This window comes from Myxine glutinosa, chromosome 1 (genome assembly GCF_964187855.1).
Source record: "Myxine glutinosa chromosome 1, kmMyxGlut1.1, whole genome shotgun sequence".
NCBI classification, from domain to species: Eukaryota; Metazoa; Chordata; class Myxini; order Myxiniformes; family Myxinidae; genus Myxine; species Myxine glutinosa.
The window spans coordinates 89,228,992-89,251,480 of NC_136261.1; the positions used below are offsets into that span (position 1 = coordinate 89,228,992).

The 22,489-nt window shown below is 43.3% G+C and overlaps 1 protein-coding gene across 1 annotated transcript in view; it reads left to right on the forward strand.

Annotated features, from left to right (window-relative positions):
* The window catches only part of LOC137425102 (protein sidekick-2-like), a 547,704-nt gene that overhangs the window by 234,486 nt on the left and 290,729 nt on the right, over positions 1 to 22,489 (forward strand). Inside the window, 1 exon segment of the mRNA XM_078772524.1 lies at positions 1 to 96. This exon segment is cut by the window's left edge and continues 81 nt beyond it. Within this exon segment, the coding sequence (XP_078628650.1) occupies positions 1 to 96 (96 nt within the window).

A 22,489-nucleotide genomic window follows, 5' to 3' on the forward strand; every position in this document is an offset into this window, starting at 1 on the left:
TATCTCTCAGGCTTCGTCTGGAGACCGTGGGGTGTACACCTGTCATGTTGCATCAGCAGGGGGTAATGCCTCCCACAATGCCCGTTTGGATATCTGGTAAGCACAGAGAATAGCCAGATGTGGTCATTACTGAATGGTTGAAAACAAAATCATGAAATATCTCTGTCCGTCCCGATCAAAAATAACGACTGAGAAGGGAAATTGGGATGTGATCACCTGGTTTTTGCAAAGGATCACAGCACCATGAGTCCTCAACAATGGCGTTTGAAAAATAAAATGATTAATCAATAAGGCAAATTATTATACACTGAAGCAATTAAAATCATTCAAGAAGCCAGTTTTACAAACTGCAATGCACTATAATATAATTTCACAGTCAAATACAAATGCTTTGCTCACAAATGGAGATAAAACAAGCATTCTGAGTATAGCGCTGCAATACATGTCCCCTACCAAAGTTCAAAGTGCCATAACTTTGTCAAAATTGATCGAATATGCAAATTTATTCATGGTTGATGCTGGTTTTCAAACTTGATCTGAGGTATACTGAGACACATGTGTGTCACGCCTCACCTCGTTGATAAGCCCGCAAGGTCGCTCCGTGGAGCAGCCTGCACGTATTGCACTGTGTGAATTATATAATTACCAACTCATGGTCTGAGGTACTAGCGATTCAAGAGATATCCATTTTTTTTATATTTTCGTTTAATTTATGATATCTGCCGAATCCACGTGACCTATCGCAAATTCCAAAAGGACATTTTAGTAGACTGACATGCTGAACAGATCTGTGAAGTTTCCCCTCGATTGGTTCAAAAATGAGGGAGGAGCTCGGTTTTAAAGGTTCATGCTAAAAAACGTCATAACTCTGAAACCATGTGATGCATGACGTCATGCTCACTGACTTTTTTGTTCGTCATGGGTATGCGATTCTGCCTGCAAAGTTTGGCCTCGATCTGTTCAGCTGTTGCAGAGAAAAATGGGTTTTCGTGTTTTCACGAAAAACAATATGGCGGCCGAACCACGTGACCTGTGACGTCATAATTACCATTAAAATATTCTACAGACCGAGTCCCCCCTACGGTGAAAATTTGATCTCAATCGGTTCTATTTATTGCAGAGAAAATCTTTTTTAAAGGAAATTAAAACTTACAATGGCACTGAGTTAAGGATCATCAGAATTATCAGAATTCCCAAAGTTCAAAGTGCCATAACTTTGTTACAAATGATCGAAACGTCGTGAAGTTCGAACTACATCTGTAACTTATCATGAGGAAACCATGTACCAAGTTTGAAATCATTAGCGTTGAGAGTTTATTTTAAAAAGTCCAGAAAACTGTTCTTTGCGTGACGGACTGACAGACTGACGGACTGACGGACTGACGGACTGACGGACTGACGGACTGACAGACTGACAGACTGACGGACTGACAGACTGACAGACTGACGGACTGACAGACTGACAGACTGACGGACTGACGGACTGACAGACTGACGGACTGACAGATGGAGGGACGGCGTGCAAACCTATAGTCCCCTCCGGTGTACACCGGTAGGGGACTAATATGGGATAATATTGCAGGTGAAGATGGAGGTAGAAGTAGAGATTTTTTTGTGTAGTTTCAAGGTTCGTGGAAGAGCTTCAACACAGAATGGATCATGTGATAAAAGAACAGTCAAAATATGTGGTGTAGGAGAGCACACACCAACAGCAGGGTTGAGCAACAAAAAACGAAATGGAGGGAAACTGAGAGAATCAAGGAGGATGAATGAAGAAGGATTTGAAGAAGTGAAGGATGAATGAAGAAGGAATGAATGAATGAAGAAAATGAATGAATGAAATAAGTAAAGGATGAATGAAGAAAATGAAGAAGGATGAATGAGAGCAAGATGGGGGCACATGGGGTGAACAATATGGATACAGTTGCTATGGCGATCGTGTACAGGGCTGGAAGGACCAACGGGACGTTTGTCCAGGGCCCCAACTCCAGGAGGCCCACAAAAAACATGGCGATACGATGCATTAATTATTTATAAAGCTACTATTATATATTTCCTTGTCTCAAAGTTAGCAAAGATGGGAGACAGGAATTCAAGGTCTAAAATAAATAACCCAAGGTTTTATTTAAAACACAAACTAATTCCGAACGAGTGACGTACCACATGAGTCACATGAAAAGTCAAAATGACGCAATCACTCAACCACAAATGATGTATAATTGTTTTATGCAGTAGGCTGAATCCCGTGTCTTATGATAATGATGATGATGATGATGATGACGAGTTCCTTATTATTTGTACATTAAAAAAAAAAAATTCCCCCCTCGCTCCCTGAAAAAACAGCCATCTCTCTCTGTATATAATCACTCATTCGTTCCGGAAGCAGCAACGACGTTCTGGAAGATGGAGAGTGGTGCAGCTAAGTGGAAGAAACAAAAAGATAAGCAAGCAAGTGAAAAAGGCTTGCTTCGCAAAATACCTAAATTATCCAATTTCGGGTTTACATTATTACATTATTGTTGTTGTTATTATTATTATTATTACATTATTACAGTATTGTTTACATTATTGCAAGATGATGCAGCAACGACACCAGTGGATCTAACCAGTTTAAATGTCAGTGTTGACGATGCCGTTGCTAAAGAACTAGGCCTGGGTGCAGAAAATAAGCTTGACTCGTCTCGAAAACAACATTCACGTTCCACTCAAAACCTTGATCCTGCTGTTCTTACCTTCAGTACTTTTTCTTTTGATTCTTCTTCAGTTTTAAAATGTAATGGAGCGAAATGTTTATAGATCTACACACAGTAATGCAGTTCAACTCTTCTTTTTTTCTTTTCTTCCCACAACATTTCAAGGTTGGTGGGGGGAGTTTGATGGTGTGGGAGGGGGGTCTAATCGTGTCGAGGTAGAGGTAGAGATAGGGATGGATGTGGAGACAAATGTGCAGATTGGGATAGAGACGGATGTGCAGAAAAGATGGAGATGGAGATGGATGTGCAGAAGAGATTGAGATGGAGATGGATGTGCAGAAGAGATGAAGATGGATGTGCAGAAGAGATGGAGATGGATGTGTAGAAGAGATGGAGATGGATGTGTAGAAGAGATGGAGACGGATGTGCAGAAGAGATGGAGACGGATGTGCAGAAAAGATGGAGACGGATGTGCAGAAAAGATGGAGATGGATGTGTAGAAGAGATGGAGACGGATGTGCAGAAGATAGGGAGACTGGTGTGTAGAAGAGATGGAGACGGATGTGCAGAAGATAGGGAGACTGGTGTGTAGAAGAGATGGAGACGGATGTGCAGAAGATAGGGAGACTGGTGTGTAGAAGAGATGGAGACGGATGTGCAGAAGATAGGGAGACTGGTGTGTAGAAGCGATGAAGATGGACGTGTAGAAGAGATGGAGACGGATGTGCAGAAGAGATGGAGATGGAGATGGATATGCAGAAGACATGGAGACGGATGTGCAGAAGACATGGAGATGGATGTGCAGAAGACATGGAGATGGTAGTGCAGAAGAGATGGAGATGGATGTGCAGAAGAGATGGAGACGGGTGTGCAGAAAAGATGGAGATGGATGTGCAGATGGAGATGGAGATGGGTGTGCAGATGGAGACGAATTTGCAAATGGAGATGGATGTGCAGATGCAGATGGAGATGGAGACAGATGTGTAGATGGAGACGGATGTGCAGATGGAGATGTAGGGTGACGTGCAGAGGGAGAGGGAGATTTAAACAGGAAATGATAGGAACTCGACACCTCTCAGCCACTGATATTTCTCGTATTTTCTTTAATTCTGTCAGTCTGATTTGCATCCAGGAACCCAACAATTGTGGTTAACCACTGAAAATTCCACATTTTCCTATATATGCTGAAAATTATGTTTAAAAGACTATTTGAACGACAGATTCCACTCTAGCAAGCCAGGCTAAAAGTGCCTGCGCTAGCAGAAGTGAGTCACTGTATTAACCACAGACAGCGCCTGCACCGAAAAGCCTCACTAGCATTCAAATACGTCACTTCAAAAGTCCGGTATTGAGCTCAGACGGTAAATGTGTTGTCATCTTCTACACCATCCTGTCAGTTTACCAATGTTGATAGAGTGAGAAAATATTATTTAGAGATATATATTGACTGATTGAGGTGTAGTGATGTATTTTGTCAAAATGGATAACATGTAATATGGGTACATGTCAAAGAGAAGAGAAAGAAAAAAAGAAACACAACAATAAAATAGCTGTAAACACACAAAATGGGCCACACACCATGATAAAAAAACAAAATAAACTGGGCCATCAGCTGGATGTACCATGTTGTTTAAATTTCAACATTAAAAATAACAAGAACTGAGGTGGAATGGTTATTAAACATTTCACTCTGAGTATGTGGAACGTTTAAGCATTTTATAAATCTTGCAGATTTGAGGGGTTTTATTTTTTTAACAAAGGTATCGCGTTTATGGAATAGTAAAATTACGTTGAACAATGGGATTAATGGACAAAATGGCAAACAGAAAACAGTGGGATTCCAACAAATAGATGTGACAGCACAAAAGAAAGTAAATGTAAAAGAAGGGTGAGAACTGAGTTTCAGTGAGTGAAGGAAAGCTCAGCAGTGGTGCAACCTTGTAATTCTGTCGGAAAGGCATAGAGACAACAGACTCAAGAAGACAGTTTCACAGATGAGAGCAGAGGGGTATGAAAGAATGGAGGTGGGTGTTCACAAATAAAGGGTTTATAGCAGTACAATCTGGAGGCTAGGAGCTGGATGGAGGGCAGAGGGCAAGAGAGGTGCAGGAGAACAGCTTCGTACACCGACCGTCATAAACTGAGGACAGTCGAATTATTACACACTCGTTCTTCCAAATAAATCATACACACTCACTCACTCACTTACTCTATCTCTCTGAATGGACCATATGGCAAACCCTCCCATATTCTTTCTTAACCCTTGGACGCAGTTATTGGGCCTCGGAGGCCCACAAGGTTTTTTTGTTGTTGTAAAAACTATGCTGTACAATTTTCTGGGGGGAATGAGCCTCATTTTCACCGACTTTCATGTTGTTACACGAAATTCAGTGACATAAATAAATAAATAAATTCATTCGGGCTCATGGGAAAATCTTCATTCTCCACTTATAACCCGAAAATCCGACACAAATGCAGGCCTGGGGCCTTACAAGCCCCGCATAAATGTTGTTGTACTACTACGTTATATCATTATTTTCTTGATATGAGCCTCATTATATGCTCCTATAACTTGGTTACAAATAATTCACTGACAAAAATATGAAAATTTCATTCAGGTTAGTGGGAACATTTGTGGGGCCTCCGAGGCCCTGTGGTTGTATTGGTGTAGGATATTTGACAGTTGTGGTCATATACATTCGAAATAAAAGGATCAGTGAATCATATTTTTTGAGCAAATACTCCTCCATGAGCCTAAACTTTTTAGAGAAAAAAAGTTGAAAAAGAAAGAACAAAAAATTTGTTTTGCAAAAAAAAAAAAAAAAGATTCATTACTTGTATGGGATTCTTCCAAATAATAGGATCAATGATCCACATTTTCTGAGCAAATACACATCCATGAGCATCAACTTGGATTGAAAAAGGATATGAAAGAAAAAAGAAACTATTTAAAAAAAAAAAAAAACATTACACGAATACATTTGTGGGGCCTCCGAGGCCCAATGGCTGCGTTTATGTAGGATTTTTGACGCCTGCCTCTAAGGGTTAACAACCTCTTGAAGAGGTTCAGTCACTGAAACTCCTGGGTCTCACTCTCAGCCATTATCTTTCTTGGGCAAACCACATTTTTAAGTTGGCCGCCAAAGCCAGTCACCAACTGGGCATCCACCGTCATGCAAAGTCCTTCCTTGCCACACCTGAACTTTTTTTTCCATCTACAAGGCCTTCATCCACAACTTGATGAAGTACTACTCTCCCCTCTGAGTTGGTGCCCCTGCCTTGCACCTTGTTCAGCTTGACACCATGGAGGCCAAGGCCTTGAAGACAATTGGGATCTCCTGCGATGAAGCATTTCTGCAGGGCAAACGCTGTCCAGAGCAACCCACTTCTTGTGAAACTTCAAATTCCAAAACTCCCAAATTCGTGAAACTCACAAAAACAGATCACTGCTCACCTCCACTCATTCGTTCCTCTTTTCCCCCACCTGTGAAATGAACTTCGACATTTTCTTCACTCTCTCCAGGTCTTCAAGACAGCTGGTCATCACCATCTCAGATCATCCCCCATCTAAAACCATGATCTTTTCCACACCCTTTAATCCTATGCAAGCCTACCCAAATAGCAGACTGGGGTGTCATGACATAAATGTTGGCATTGACAAAGAGGTGTTTGAATGGCCCTATGAGTAGGAGCCTTATCTTGCATGAACATGATTCCTGGACAATGTTGTTGAAGGGTAGGCAACACATGTTTCTGTAAGCTCTCATTAATGTATCACTCTGCCATCAGATTGCCATTGATACGGATCCAGTTGGTGTGCGAGGTTTCAGGAATATCACTCCACATCATGACATTTCCATGTCAAAGATTTGCGACTTCATGGATACAGACTGAGGCATATATAATTATTGTAAGAGGCAATTACATTACGTGGTAACTCATAATCAAGTGTTCTGCACATCCCTCGTGTCAATTAGGCACTTGCTATGAATGCTGGAACTGTCCTTCAACAATTACATTATCAATTCTACATGTTTGGTTTTTATAAGAGAGAGTATATTTTATGTAACTAGGATACACACTCTCTACGCGAGACTCTCTCTACACTCTCTACACCCATTCTCTACACTCTCTCTCTCTCTCTGGGGTATATAGATTCTTTTTGATTCTGTATAATTTTATTTTTGTTCTGTTACCGTTATGCTATGGTGGATGTGATAAGTATAGAATGCCTCAAGGATGTCGGGATGCCTCCAGATTTCTTTCATTTTTGTTTTAAACAGCAGTAGCAACTGTTAAAAAAAAGTTAATAATATGTGTTTGTGGTTTATAACATTTATTTACTTGTGTTATAGGCTTGCCCCGTGAGACAACACGATAAGCTATTTATATGCATTGGCACATCGTTTGTCCACAGAGAAAATATATTATTAAAGATATTATTGGAGAGGAGATATTATTAGTATTAATATTGTTTTCTAATAACATTAAAACTATGCTATTAGTATAAGTGTTGTTATTACTTTTCTTATTAGAAGCGGATTTTGAAAAATGCCACGACCAGCTATCTTAACACGGATATACACCTTAGCACTTATTTCGCGCAAGGGGGAAGGCCTTGGGTATGGGGGCCAATGAGGTCGCTCCAACCTCCTTTGTGTGACCCTTTGTCCTCCTGTCAATTGTGGTTGAGATTGAATAAGTAACGACCTAATATATCACGGTCAGATAGACAGACAGACAGACACTGAAATGCGTATTTTAGTAAGATGATGGTTGTAGACAGAACTGCTGGCATGTGATCATTTTCAAACCATAGCATGCTCCACGATGCAGCATATACTGTTGGGACAATTGTGGACGAGCAGTTGTAAATGAATTTGTCATTTCCGAAGTTCAAGCTCAACAAAAGACTCAACAACAAGATATTTCAAATCAAAACAGCTCCGGTTGTCTATTGGGTAGGTTCGAGAGAGGGACGTTATGCCAGAATCCCGATGGGCTTACCTGTGTTTTTCCTTGTCTCGTGTAGTTTGAAGTCTATTTGTGAAAATAACCTTGCTTTCACAATTCACAAAAAACATCATTCAGAATCGGAATTGCTACCACAACCTCCAGCTAGCATAAAGCTATTGCAACACTTGGTACATTATCCAGACACCAACCAGGGCTATGCAGCATCGTCACTGTCTTCTGCTGTTATTTATTCTATCATATAATCTATAACTGAGTATGCATCGTTAACCCATCATGCTGCATATGGCCTAATGATCCATTTGTTTTTTAAGGAACGTTCACTTTTGTCCACATGGAAAATATTTGTTCAGTTTTTACTCCTGATCATTTTCGATGTGATCTACAACATATACCACGTTATACAGAGTTTATGATATACTAGCTGAAAGCACCCGGCGTTGCCCGGGTTCTTTTTGAATGAATTTACTACTATAATTCATCGTTTACTCGCGGACGTAGAAGATTGACTACTATAATTCAGCTCAGCTTTTAATTGCAAAATGTGCCCAGCCCAGCCGATGCGGCGTCGACCGGCCTCGCCTATTACCCTATAACCTCCCCGGGGCCCGTCCCGACATTTTTGGTTCTTTTTGAATGAATTTACTACTATAATTCAGCTTTTACCTCGCGGCCGTAGAAGTTTGACTACTATAATTCAGCTCAGCTTTTAACTGTGAAATGGGCCCAGCTCGGCCGAAGCAGCCTTGACCGGCCTCGCCACTTAGCCTATAACCTTCCTGGGGCCTGTCCCAACATTTACAGTTCTTTTTGAATGAATTTACTACTATAATTCAGCTTTTACTCGTGGCCGTAGACGATTGACTACTATAATTCAGCTCAGCTTTTAATTGAGAAATGGGCCCAGCCGGCCAAGGTGGGCCTCGACCGGCCTCGGCACCTAGCCTATAACCTTCCCGGGACCCGTCCCGACATTTTTGGTTCTTTTTGAATGCATTTACTACTATAATTCAGCTTTTACTCGCAGCCGTAGAAGATTGACTACGATAATTCAGCTTAGCTTTTAATTGCGAAATGGGCCCAGCCCGGCCCAGGTGGCCTCGGCGGGCCTCGCCACCTCACCTATAACCTTCCCGGGGGCCATCCCGACGGTTCTTTTTGAATGAATTTACTACCATAATTCAGCTTTTACTCGCGGCCGTAGAAGATTGACTACTATAATTCAGCTCAGCTTTTAATTGCGAAATGGGCCCGGCCCGGCTGAGGTGGGCCTCGACCGATCTCGCCAACTAGCCTAAAACCTTCCCGGGGCCCGTCCCGACATTTTTTGTTTTGGAGGTTTCCTCCTATCTTTCACCGTTCAGGAGATTAGCTTGCGCAGACAAACAAACAAAAACTTTCTTTTATATATATAGATGATTGGCATTAAGATCGTAAAGTCTGTTGTTCACATAAACTCTTAAGAACAGTGAAGAACCTCACAATTTTCTTTCAACATAGGTGGCGTTTGCATGAAGACTATAGAAATAGGTCACCAAATTGGCAACAGATTCAAGGTTATCCAGAATATCGAGTGATGCCAGGTTTTTCCTCTTGCGGTGGATTATGCCAAAGAGCTCCTTGAGTGACCACTCCAACATTATTATGAATGAAAGAGCCACCAAAGTTATTGATAAAAAGAGAGGTTGCTTCAGTTCGGGATGAAATGCAGCACTTTGAAACAATGAAGATAAATGTTAAGCTTTGACAAAAATAAAAACGAGGACATTACGTTTTATAGATGTCAGGAGGGCGAGGAGGATTGTGGGAGTGAAGAGGGGTGGATAGAAGGAGGATGGATGAACTGATGGAGGAGATTGGTGTGCAGATGAGCTTGACGTGGAGATTGGTGAAATGCCGGCTGAGATGGGCTGGACACTTGGTGTGGATGGAGGAAGAGAGAATTAGCAAAGAGAATGGATGGGTTGAGGTAGTAAGGTAGGAGGAAAAGAGGTAGCCCACAATTGAGATGGATGGGGTGGTTGGAGAGTGGTGTTACGTGCTCCTCCCCAACCCCCTGGTCACGGTGTACCTCCGAGCCCCGAGCGGAGTCACGGCAGAAAAATGTGTTATTCTGTGTGTCAAAGATCAATGGAGAAGCCACCGCAATTGTTACTCACAAACAAATATTGTATTGAGATCACACAAGAATAACGGTACAACAACAATAGTATTCAAAAGTACAATCAATATGTCCTATGATGGTACCATCAGTTTTGCAATATATAACTCACTGTGCTCCAAGTGAATGTAACAACAACATTCCCCAATGTCTCTTATTCCCGGCTCCAAGACGAAGTTAATTCGCTCCAGCGATCGCTAGAATGATGTCCAAACGACCAGAATCCCGCGCGGGTGGCCAGGGCAGTCACACAGCCGAAGCTGTACACAGGCGCCCTCAAGGCGACTGGGAAATCCAGAGGCGCCCTACAGGCGACCGAGATATCACACCCTCGGGTATGGACGAATTAGCCTTCACAAATCCGCGTCACACACATGCCCCAGATCGACGTCTGAATGCGGTGAGAATTCGAAAAGAAACGAAACCGCGAGCGAAGCACAAATCCTGCGCGAGTCAAAATGGCCGACGACCCGGTCTCGTGGCGCACGGCACAGCGATGATTCTCTCCTGAATTGATCGCAAAACCTGACATGCAGGTTGACCGGTCACAGCGACGACAACTCCGTCGTAGGAATTCCTCTCCCGGAAACCCGAAAGTTCGCTAGTGACCCTGGCTCGCCAACGTTCGCTTCAGAACCCGGAGCAACTCAGCTTTCTTGTCCGACTCATTCGCTCCGCCCTTTTTTTTCTCTTCTTCCTCACCTTCCGGCTCCCGATCCGGCTTCCTGTCTCTTTTTAACATTAATGCTTTTATCCTTTGCAAGCAGTTCATGAACAATAAACCTTTTGAAGACAATAATAGTACATAGAATCAGAAATATTTCAAGTGGATGAAAACCACAACAACAGAAGTGACGAATCCGTAACTGTGGAGAGAGTTGGATGACGACAGAGGAGAGTGGAGGAGTACCGTGGTCAAGGCAGGGCAGGAGCTTTGTGCCTTTGGACCTCACCCCTTACAAAGGGAAGAGGAGGAGAAGAAGAAGTACAGTATACATTATACTTATTTAATCTAGGGTGCCTTCAGAAATTATTCACAACCCTTGGCTTTTTTCACATGTTGTTATGTTACAGCATGAATTAAATATTGATTACAACAACAACAACAACAACAGGCATTTCACGGCCATTTTCCCTGCTAGAGCGGGGGTTAGCCTTGCGGGCCCCATGACAATCTTCTCCATTTTGCCCTATTTTCTATTTGAATTAACATTATTTGAATTAAATATTGATTAAATGGAGATTTTTTGTCACTCATCTACACATAATACCCCTTGATGTCGAATTGGAATTTCGTTTTTAGAAATGTTCACCAAATAATTACAACTGAAATGCAGAAATATCTAGTTTACATATGTATTCAAACCCCTGAGTCAATACTTCGCCAAAGCACCTTTGGCAGTGATTACAACTTCAGGGCTTCTTGGGTATGTCTGTATCAGCTTTGCACATTTGGATTTGAGGAGTTTCTCCCATTCTTCTTTGAAGATTTGCTCAATCTCTGTCAAGTTTGATGGGGAGCGTCAGTGAACAGCAATCTTCAAATGTTTCCACAGATTCTCAATGAGGTTCAAGTCTTGGCTTTGGCTGGGTCACTCAAGGACTTTCACTTTCTTGTTCTGAAGCCATTCCAGTGTTGCTTTGGCTATATGCTTAGGGTCATTGTCCTGTTGGAACATAAATCTTCACTGAAGCCGGTCCTCCATAAGGATATGCCTGTATTTGGCTCCATTCATTGTTCCCGGTATCCTTACAACCCAGTCCCTGCCGCTGAAGGGCATCCCCATTGCATGATGCTGCCACCACCATGCTTCATGGTAGGGATGGTGTTAGATGGGTGATGAGCTGTGCTCCATTTCCGCCAGGTGTAGCACTTTGCTTTCAGGCCAATGATTTCAAATCATCAGACTACAGAATATTTTGCCTCATGCTCTCAGAATCTTTCATGTACCTTTTTGCAAATTCCAGGTGTGCTGTCATGTGCCTTTGTCTCAGGAGTGGCTTCCTTCTTGCCATTCTCCCATAACGCCTAGATTTGTGAAGGGCTGTAGAGATTGTTGTCCTCCGGCAGGTTCTCCCATCTCAGACAAGGAACTCTGTCAAAGTTCTGTCAAAGTTGTCACTGGGTTCTTAGTCACCTGTCTGACCAAGGTCCTTCTTGCACAGTTGCTCAGATTGGTTGGAAGGCCAGCTCTAGCAACTGTCTGGGTAGTTCCATATTCTTTCCATTTCCTAATGATGGAGCTCAATGTGCTCTTGAGAACTTTAAACTCTTTAGAAATTATTTTATACCCTTCCCCAGATCTATGCCTCCTCACAATTCTATCTCAGAGTTTTATAGACAGTTCCTTGGACTTCATTGTAGAAGTTCTGCTCTCACATGCACTGTCAACTGTGGGGCCTTGTACAGAAAGGTGTGTTTCTTTTTAAATCCTGTCCGATCAATTGAATTGGCCACAGGTGGACTCCAATCGTGTTGTAGAGATATCTCAAGAATGATCAAAGGAAATTGGGTGCACCTGAACTCAGTTTGGAGTGTCATAGCAAAGTGGTTGAATACTTATTGACTCAAGACATTTCAGCTTTTCATTTTTAAATATTTTGTAAAATAAATAAATAAAAACAAGACCGATATTCTAACAACAGCATAGCCAGGCTTGTTTGATACTGTTACGTTTGGGAGGGGGTGGGGGGTAGGCAATGGAATACCTTAGGGCCATGTAGAATTGTATAGGTAATGTGCTCCGAATGTTGTGACGAAGAAGAAGAAACATCCATGTACCTAAGTAGGGAATCCATTAGACCGGATGTCATGTAAGGTAATATATTTGTCCCCATGGTGAGGGGTGGGGCTATGTTAATTAGGTAGGGTCTAAGGGTAATTAATTCCCTGTATGTAATTGCCTCTGTGATTTTTCCTTTGGTCCTTATGACAAACACCACACCATCCATGCACTCCACACCTGTACTAAAAACACCATTTAAAAGTAACTGGAACCAGGACATTCAAATGCCGCTGGCGCCGCCAGCCGAGTCATCGCAACACCAAGCAGGCAGGGCCCTGAGGCCCCGCCCCGAGGGGTGATGATTGGTCCGGGCGATCGAGCGATGAGATAGCACTCGCTGATTAGAGCGGGTGGGTGACATCAGATAGAAGGTTCGAGGACCGTGATCGAAAAGGTGAAGGAGCTGCCATCTCTCTCTCTCCGGGGTGGCCTTGACAGCATGCAGTCGCACATTTGCTTGCTCTTATTTCGGACATTTGAAGCGAACAGTGGCATTTTCTAGGCCCTCTTGCTTTGTGGATGTCGTCACAAGTGCACTCTTGTTCGTGCTCTCTCTTGGCTCTTGCATCGTGGGTGTGATGGCGAGCGGACGCATTGCCATTTTCTCTCTCTTCCGTTGGGACAATCATCGCAAGCGGACGCATCCTTTCCCTGGTTCGTTGGTTCGTGGCTTTGTGACGGCTGGGTGCCGTGTGCGCCGGAGAGACCGCTGTGCTTTGTGGAAGGAGGGGCGAGAAAGGAGTGAGGGCCTGAGCGCTGTACGTCAGCGGCTGGAGTGAACACAGCTGCGCGCCAAGGCTTGTTTCCTGCGCAGGGACTCGGGGACCTGTTTGAGGACCGACAGGGTTCAAGGGCCACTCAAAGCTAAGTACTGAGCAAACAACCCAAACACACATTCATTACTTTCAGTTATTTATCCCCTAGTGTTGTATACGTGCTCCATTTAGGATTTTTGTGTTACCTTGCATTTCTTGTTCCCTGGCATTATTTTTTATTAAATCCTCTTATTGGTGAAATTTCATTACTTGCCCTGTGCCGTTTATCTGTTGGTGAGTCGGAAAACCACCCGTACCGCGTACTCCGTGCAGGTAAGCCTCGTCACTCTCCACTACTCCTAGCGCGTATAAAGAAGATCCGCTATAGTTGACCGAACGCCTCGGAGGTAAGCTCGATCGGCCATTCATCCGAGACCAGTCTTTATTGGCACGGACAGGACAATACTTTAGTTGAAGAGGATAGTATGACCTGTGTGGGGATACCAGTTATCAGTTTGCAAATAATGTAAGTACAGTATTAGATTTTTATGACTTCAGGCATGGACAGCCGGTCCATGAATGACTTAGGTATAAAAAAAAAACATTAGTTGAACGTCAGGCATTGACAACACGTTGTCTATATTTTCATTGCAAACAGCATTATTGATCATTTCAATCACAAATTAATACTATAGTATCAATATATCAAAATATAATGTTAAATCACGATTGTATTGACATATCAAACCAGCGAACCATCGTCATGTAATCACTTCCGGATTCGGCAGCAAGGTCCGTGTCGATCACATTTCAAAATCATAATTGTATTGAGGAATTTCTGAAATCTCCTACCTACCTTACGACACCTGCTGGGACCCCAAAAGGTTCCACAGAAGGTTATTATATTTCCTTTTAGTAAAATAAGCAACTGCTCTGCTTACTGAATGCATCCCGCTATCATGTGACCAGATCCTCAGCTCTGATTGGTTTGTGGGGACATACGGACAAACAAACGCGCTGTTCTAGACGGCATTGCCCTACAGGCTACACCATACAAAATTACACTTTGACATTATGGGGTAGTATGTGTAGATCAGTGATAAAATATCTCAATTCAATTCATTTTAAATTCAGACTGAAACACAACAAAATGTGAGAAAAGTCAAGGGGTGTGAATACTTTCTGAAGGCACTGTATATGCATGAATTCATGCTGTTGAGTCATGATGTTGGATCAATGACCTACGTACGTATGCCAATATACATTCTGGATAAAAGTCCGATCAGATAAAACAGCTGGCTTGAACATTTCCTCTGAAGGATTATATGGTCCATGATACATTTCCTCCCCTTGATACTACACAGAGCAGCAGTCAGAAGGAATGAGGACTGGAAAATCCAAAGGAAGGCAAGCTTGCTATCACTAAACCACGCAGATGATGGTTTAGCTATAGCATGATTGCCTTCAGCTATGCACTGTCCAGTATACAAAGCTGAAAGAGACACGAAACAAATTAACACATTCATTTTGTTGCAAAAACAGCAGAGATAATGTGTTGGTGATCGCAACAAATTAAGTTGAAAACATATTTGTGAAAATCTAAGGCAGTTGGTACTTTAATGTTGAATATGGTTGTAGAAATAGTACATGTACAAATAGTACATCTCGCTACAAATAGCGAGAATCCTACCTTAAGAAATAAAAGCATGTCAAATATTAACGAGTTTGAAGAATATTTTCCAGACTCTCGAGCTAATGAAGGCACAGGTAAAGGTAATTTGGGCCATTATACCTGTATAATGTCTCCATACTCGTCACAAATAATTATGCAGCTAAAGCTTTGTAGGGGATTTGTCAATATGCTATTAAAGCATGGTTACAATGCTTTGTATGAGAGAATGGGGTGGAGGAGGAAAGTGAGGTTAACGTCCTGTATTAATTCAGAAATTGCACATTCAGAGGAGGGGGGGGGGGGGGGAGGTGTGGTCAGAAATTCTGCCATATTTGCAGAGAGGATAAATATATGACCGTAAATTGTTGTACAGTGAATGAATCCTATCAAAATAATTATTTGCTCCACTGCTCCCACCGACCTCCTTTTCATCTGATATGATGTTTGAAGCACCATTGTGCACGGACAGGGGTTGTTTTGGAGGAGGGGTTGTGTGACCATCTTCATTTTTCATTGAAGAATTTTTGATCTTTGTTTAGCATACGCAGACGTAATTAATTGCACTGTTTTTGCACCATTAAGATAATTCCACTTTATGTCTCGCAATTGATAGCAGGCATGATGGCCTCCTCCTGTGTCCAAGTACCTTTATGTCCTTGTAATTCTGTCAAGTCGGTGCACATTATGGGAAACAACTTGCAGAGAGCACAGGTTTTTTGGCATCAGTAGTAGCAGTGTAAAATATGAAGAAAGGTAAAGCCTGGATTTATATTGTTGTTGAACGTTGTCTTTTTTTTGTATACAGAGTCGAGGTTCGTGGTGGAGCTGGAACGCAGAGCAGAGTAGGAGAGAGCATAACAAACATAGGGGACAGGGGAGGAAGCAGAAATAGAACAATAGAACAATAAAATAAAAGGATGAGGGAGCAGAGGAGACCTGATAACCTGGAAACCCGGAAAAGATAGACTTTGGGGGGAAGGGGTTAATGAGGGTGGAAAATATCATGGGTATAAAACAGGGGATGACCTGAGATGGTGGTGTACAGCTGTCTTGAAGCCCTGGGGGAGAATGAGATTGAAGACACTGAGGAAGTTGGTTCCACAGGTGGGAAAAAAAAGAGGAGTGAATGGGTGGAGGTGAACAGTCTGCCTGGAACTTGGGAATTTCACCACAAGTGGGTTACTGGCAGACAGTGTGTCCCCTGCAAAAACTGGCAGTTTTTTCTGTAATTTTGTAGTTGTAGTTTTCTGTAGTTTCTCTCGTTTTCTAAATTCCTGTACAGTATTAAAACTGGCCGATGCGTTCCCCTTCCAGTTCCAGAACTAGTGTGAACTTGATTGAGTGGTGCCTCCAACTCCATATCTAATACCCAAAATCGGCACAAAGGCGTTGTTCATGCTCATAAAACATGCCATCTCCTACGATCAGGCTATAAAGTATACTTATTGCATATATATTTGAATATAAACTAATGAATAACCGTTGTTATGTTGTTATGCATGAGATGACCCTCCTCCTCCCCCCCCCCCCCCTTGAACACCCCTCCCACTTGGGGTGGAGCTATTCCAGACATATTTACATAAAGGGAATTGGAGTCCCTCTCCCACCTTGAACCTTCCCAGAACGTGAATTATTGTCCCCTGTCGCACCGCGGAGCGAAAGGGGGACTATGGTTTTCCCCTCCGTCCGTATGTGCGTCCGTCTGTGCATCCGTCCGTGTGTGTGTGCGTCCGTCCGTCCGTGCATGCGTCCGTCCGTGCGTGCGTACGTAAGCGAAGGACCGAATTCTAATTTGGTGTGTGGGTGCAACCAATGTCAAAATCCAAGATGGCCACCGCCATGTATGTCTGAACCTTGTGAGCGGAATATCTTGAAAAATAAGCGAAGTACCAACTTCTAATCTGGTGTGTGGGTGTATCTCGGCATCAGGAAGAACGCTATTGAAAATTGGGTCGCCACGTCAAAATCCAAGATGGCCGCCACCATATATATGTCTGAACCTTGTGAGCGAAATATCTTGAAAAATAAGCGAAGTACCAACTTCTAATCTGGTGTGTGGGTGTATCTAGGCATACAAAGAACGCTATTGGAAATTGGGTCGTCACGTCAAAATCCAAGATGGCCGCCACCATGTATGTCTGAACCTTGTGGGCGGAATATCTTGAAAAATAAGCGAAGTACCAACTTCTAATCTGGTATGTGGGTGTATCTCGGCATAAGGAAGAACGCTATTGGAAATTGGGTCGCCACGTCAAAATCCCAGATAGCCGCCACCATGTATGTCTGAACATTGTGAGCGAAATATCTTGAAAAGTAAACGAACTACTAACTTCTAATCTGGTGTGTGGGTGTATCTACGCATAAGGGAGAACGCTATTGAAAATTGGGTCGCCACATCAAAATCTAAGATGGCCGCCTTGCGTCTTCCACTTTGTCAACCCGCATCACTTCACCGATGGGGGATCTAGGCGTAATGCTTGTTTTATCTGCCTAAAACTCCCTCGTGCACACCCCTAAAATATTGCCCTGACTGACTAGTGGGAAGGAAGGCAATGGCAAACAACCCAGAATCATCCTTACCATGTGACTGCTTTGTCAACATTGATGCCATGTCTGCAGATGAGCGAGAGAGGGAGAATGTGGTGGGGAGGGAGTAGTTCAACATATAATTAACAAAACTAAAAGCCGAAACATTTTGTTTTAATGATTTTTAACATTTGACATGCTAATTTACCCTTTAATTATGGAAAATTAAACGTGGCATTTTAATCACATCTGCAATTCAATATATTTTAATTGCTAAAACAGGTAATTTTGAGAATAATTACATTGGTTGAAATAAATGGCAGTGAACTTTTCCTTGTCATTTATAATATTTTTCTTCAATAATGCAAAATGGAAATTTCCACTCTTTTTCTTGCTTTCACTGTGTATCTTACCCCACCTCATGGTAATTTGATTATTATGTAATAATTTTCATGACTCTCAAGCAATGCATGGTGAAAGTAAACCATTGACGAGGGATAAAATGTGTACAAGGATAAAGACTTCTACTGGGTTTTCTTTTTCTCTCTCTCTTTGTCTCTCAAATAGTCTGTTATGCCATTTTTTTTTTTTCTTTTTTTTTTTTCTGTATACTGAATCGAGGCTCGTGAAAGAGCTAACATTTATTTCACAAACAAATCAACCAGACAAACAAAATATACAAAAAGAGGGAGCGGAAGACAAGATGGGGAGAGAAGGGGAAGCACACAACCACAACATTTGAGAGCAGGGAGAAGTGTGGGAGGGAGAGGGCTTGGGGGCAGAAGGCGTGGGAAGGGGGGGGGGGGGGGGGGAGAAGTATAAAACACAAGGGGACCGAAATTAGCGGGGGTAGAAAAGATCAAGGTTTTGGATGGGGGAGGATAAGAGATGGTGGTGAACAGCTGTTTTAAAGACCTGGAGGGTGGAGTGGGATTGAAGAGAGTGAGGGAGTTTGTTCCAGAGGCGGGAGAAAAGAGGAATGAAGGAGTGAAGGTGAGCAGAGAGTCTTGATTTTGGCAGTTTAACCATAAGAGGGTTGCAGGCAGATCTTGTGCGACCTGTAGGAATATTTGGGGGACAGAGCCCAGAGAGGGCTGGGGGGGCAAGGCCAGAGAGGAGTCGGTAGAAGATGGAAAGACCACCAACCTGCCTGCGGTGAGTGAGTGAAAGGCCCTTGGAGTTAGCTTCATCGTGGGAGATTCCAATGATTCTGAACGCTTTGGTTTCAACAGCGTGAAGACGGGCTAGGTGTGAGGCAGGAGCACCAGACCAGAGGGGAGAGCAGTATTCCATAGAGCTGCGGATTTCCGACAATATGCTGCTATATTTTTTATTTTAAACATATTTTCAAAACGTCTGAAGAATCGGTGTTATTGCTGTTATTATTCTCAGTGTATAAGATGTTACAGATGAATACATCAGATTAATGGTGTGTAATGGCACATGGGATTATATCGAATAATGTTTATTTTAATGAGAGTCATCGATTTATCCTTTGATCATATCGAAGCATTTTGAGTTGTTATCGGTATACAAATTGTTTACATCAATTGTTTATTTTGATTTATTAATATGCTAATGGTTTTTTAATGTGCTAACAGTCAGAGTTGTGAGTGCCGTCACATGTTCATTGATTGGTTGTCCAGCTTGGATGACTGCAAACCCTACGGATGGTACTTGTGGGTTCTATATATGATCTGGCCTCCTCACCAATCACAGTTAACAGTGTATTATGAACTAGTATATATGTTGAAAGGCTTCAAAGTCACAAATTGGATTGAACGGTGATGTGTTGCCCTGACGAGCCCCAGTAAGGCCGAAACTAGTCGGTAGCTACACTTTCATCTGCTTAATGACGAATAAAGAGCATGGGATGACTAAATTTATATTTATATTACTAGCCACCTGAGGTAACTGATTAGGTGGGTGCTGATTGGTTATTCCCTACAATTATTGGTGAGAGATGCGATTGGGTCTTGTTTTTCATTTATGTATTGACTGCTATTGACATTACATGTGGCAAATGCTTGGGAACCTCAAACCTTGATCTTTTCTACCCCCGTTAATTCACCCAGATCCACTTTGTTGAAATACCAACTTATTTCCTGGAAGTCCTAGCAGTGTCCATGTGTTTTTTTTACCTATCCCCCCCCACCCCTTCCCACGCCTCCTCCCCCTAAGTCCTCTCCCTCCCACAGATCTCCCGATGTCCCTGCTCTCAAATGTTGTACTTGTGTGCTTCCCTCTCCCTCCCCATCTTGTCTCCCGCTCCCTTTATCATATGTTTTATGTTTTATGTGTCAGTTTGTCTTTTTGTGATCAATGTTAGCTCTTACACGAGCCTCGATCTTGTATACAAAAAACCTCAGTGGTGCGTGTTTCTGTCTATGGGGTCGCTGGTGACACGCTAATAAGTGATGAATTTCCTTTAGTTCGAAGAGCATGGGAGAAGTCAATTTATTTATAATCCTAGCCACCTGGGGTAATTTATAAGGTGAGAACTGATTGGTTATTCTCTCCAATTACAGGTCAGAGATGTGATTGGGTCTTGTTTGTCACATGTATATCTATATATATATATATATATGTATATATATATATATATATATATATATATATATATATATATATATATATATATATATATATATATATATATTGTTGTGGTTTTGGAATAAATTTTAATTGCCTCTCGTAGGTAGACGCACCACAACATGAAGCTTCGCGATAGTTCAGTTATTTCTTCGTAAATGTAAGCGTAGTCCTTTTCCTGTGTTAGTTTTGCGTTGGGCAGGCCCGTGAGTAGGGTGGTCAATTGTGCTAGCATGCCACGTGGCAGGCCTGAACAAGTCTGGCGGGGCCGAAGGGAGGCGCTGCAGGAGGGAGTGGCCGGTAAGCACGAGCCGCCAATCAGGGCTCGAGGGGAGTGGCTAACCACGATGACCAGGGGCGGGGTTTTGGAACATTCGAGTAGGGCCGGGGCCATATAACCCTGCTCCGAGTCCCCCCACCTCAGATGAGATGAGATATGAGACGAGCAGATGAGTTGAGATGAGTTCAGAGAAGAGGTGAGACGAGTTCTCAGTCAGAGTCGTGTGCACATCAGTCAGAGCCGGAGAGTATCGTGAGTTCAAGTGCTGAGTTACAGTTCCCTGTGAGAGTGAGTTGAGTTGAGCTTGAACACGCACGAGAAGCACGGCGCAGAACGAGTGCGTTGAATTGCGGTGATCGAGGTTGAACACGAACTTTCCCGTACCCTGCGCTCTGTGCTGTATTAATCGCGCGCTCGAGAGGACGACCAGCGCCGGGCCACAGACACGTGATCTCCTACTGCCTGCCTTCGCCTGCATACGTGCCATGAACATCAGAGAGCCACGCCAGGTGAGCTGCCCCGGGGCGACAGACGGCAAAGCGCGCTTGGTGGGTGAACTTCTTCTCTTCTTCTCCCTGTGTGCGTGAGTGGGCCCTGTATCTGGGGATAAGTAAGATTGATTAAGCTTCTGCTCTGTGTCCCCTTTCCTTCTGCGAATCATTGTACATTGTGTAAATAAAAATAAATCGTGTTATTCCTCTGATATGACCATTCCTGTCCCTTCCATCCATTGGCTTCGCATGGTACGAATAGAACCGCTCGAATCGGGTTCCATAAAAGTAACAGCACGAGTCACGTGATACGCATAGCGCTCAGGCGTACTCGATTAAGCGTGGCTTGTGTGAGGTTCGGTCCCCGGTTTCGTGGCAGCGTGGGTTAAAGGTACGTGCGAAGTTGTCCCGATACCCTTTTTCACGTTTGCTCCGGAAGTGGCGATTCAGCCTCGCGGACCCGAAGACCCAGGGGGAAAAAAGGGGTTTAATCCCGCCTTTGTAACGGGAACGGGCTTCGGGAGATCCGCAACAATTTGGTGTCAGGAGTGGGATTTGAACCCTAAAAAAAAAATTGGACACCAATTTGGACAAATTGGACGCAAAAAATTGGTGTTGGGAGTGAGATAATTGGACCTAGAGTGCGCTTCACGTGCTCAAAATTACGAGTGGATGAAATTTAGTCTTTTAAAACCAAATTTATATTCGTACCATGGCTTGGCAAGGCGGTCAAATGCCGGTGGGAATAATAGAGGAAAAATTAATGACCCAGGACCAACAGGGACAGTTGGTAGTGGAGGAAGCTGAAGTAGGGGCGGCAGTAGGTAATGAAAATGGCGGCGCCTCGCACGTGGCGGCAGAAGCCGAGCCCGCTGTGCAAGCGGGTTCTAACAATGAGTTATTACTGAGACAAATATTAGCGCTCGTGAACGGGTTCAATGATCGAATGGACAGGAGGGAGGAGGCGAGACGTGAGGAGAATAAAAAGATGAGTGGAAAAATGGACACCGAAATAATCGAATCCAGGTGCAACATGGACACAATGGGGGAGGACATTGGGCGCAGGTTGAGTGGGAAGGTAGCGGTGGTGCGCGACGAGGTGACGCGGTGTGGAGAACGTGTGAGGAGCGAGCTTGAGCAAAGGACAGCCAAGTTGACCGGGGCTATGGGAGTCGCGACACGGGCTGTAGAGGAGCCTGCGATCGTCACATTGGAAAACCAAATTTTAGGGGCGCCGGCGAAGGCCGAGTTGGAAAATAAAATTTCTGGGGTGCCGACGATCGTCGAGGAAAAAGAAATAATTGCGGCTGAAGAGACGGGAGAGAAAGGGAGCAAATCGTGGGAGAAAGAGATGGAATGTGAACAAAGTCTGTATTTGCACCGTGATGCCATGCTTACTAACGAAATTAAAAGTTTGCAGGTGCTGGCGAAGAAGCCGGGGAAGGAGGTCCCTGAGGTGAGTTGCGAAAATGGCGCGAATGTGTTTGGCGTGAACGGGTTTTCGGCGTGCTTGGGACAAAGGCGAGACCCGGGTGTTGGCGATGGGCCCATTGTGCGGT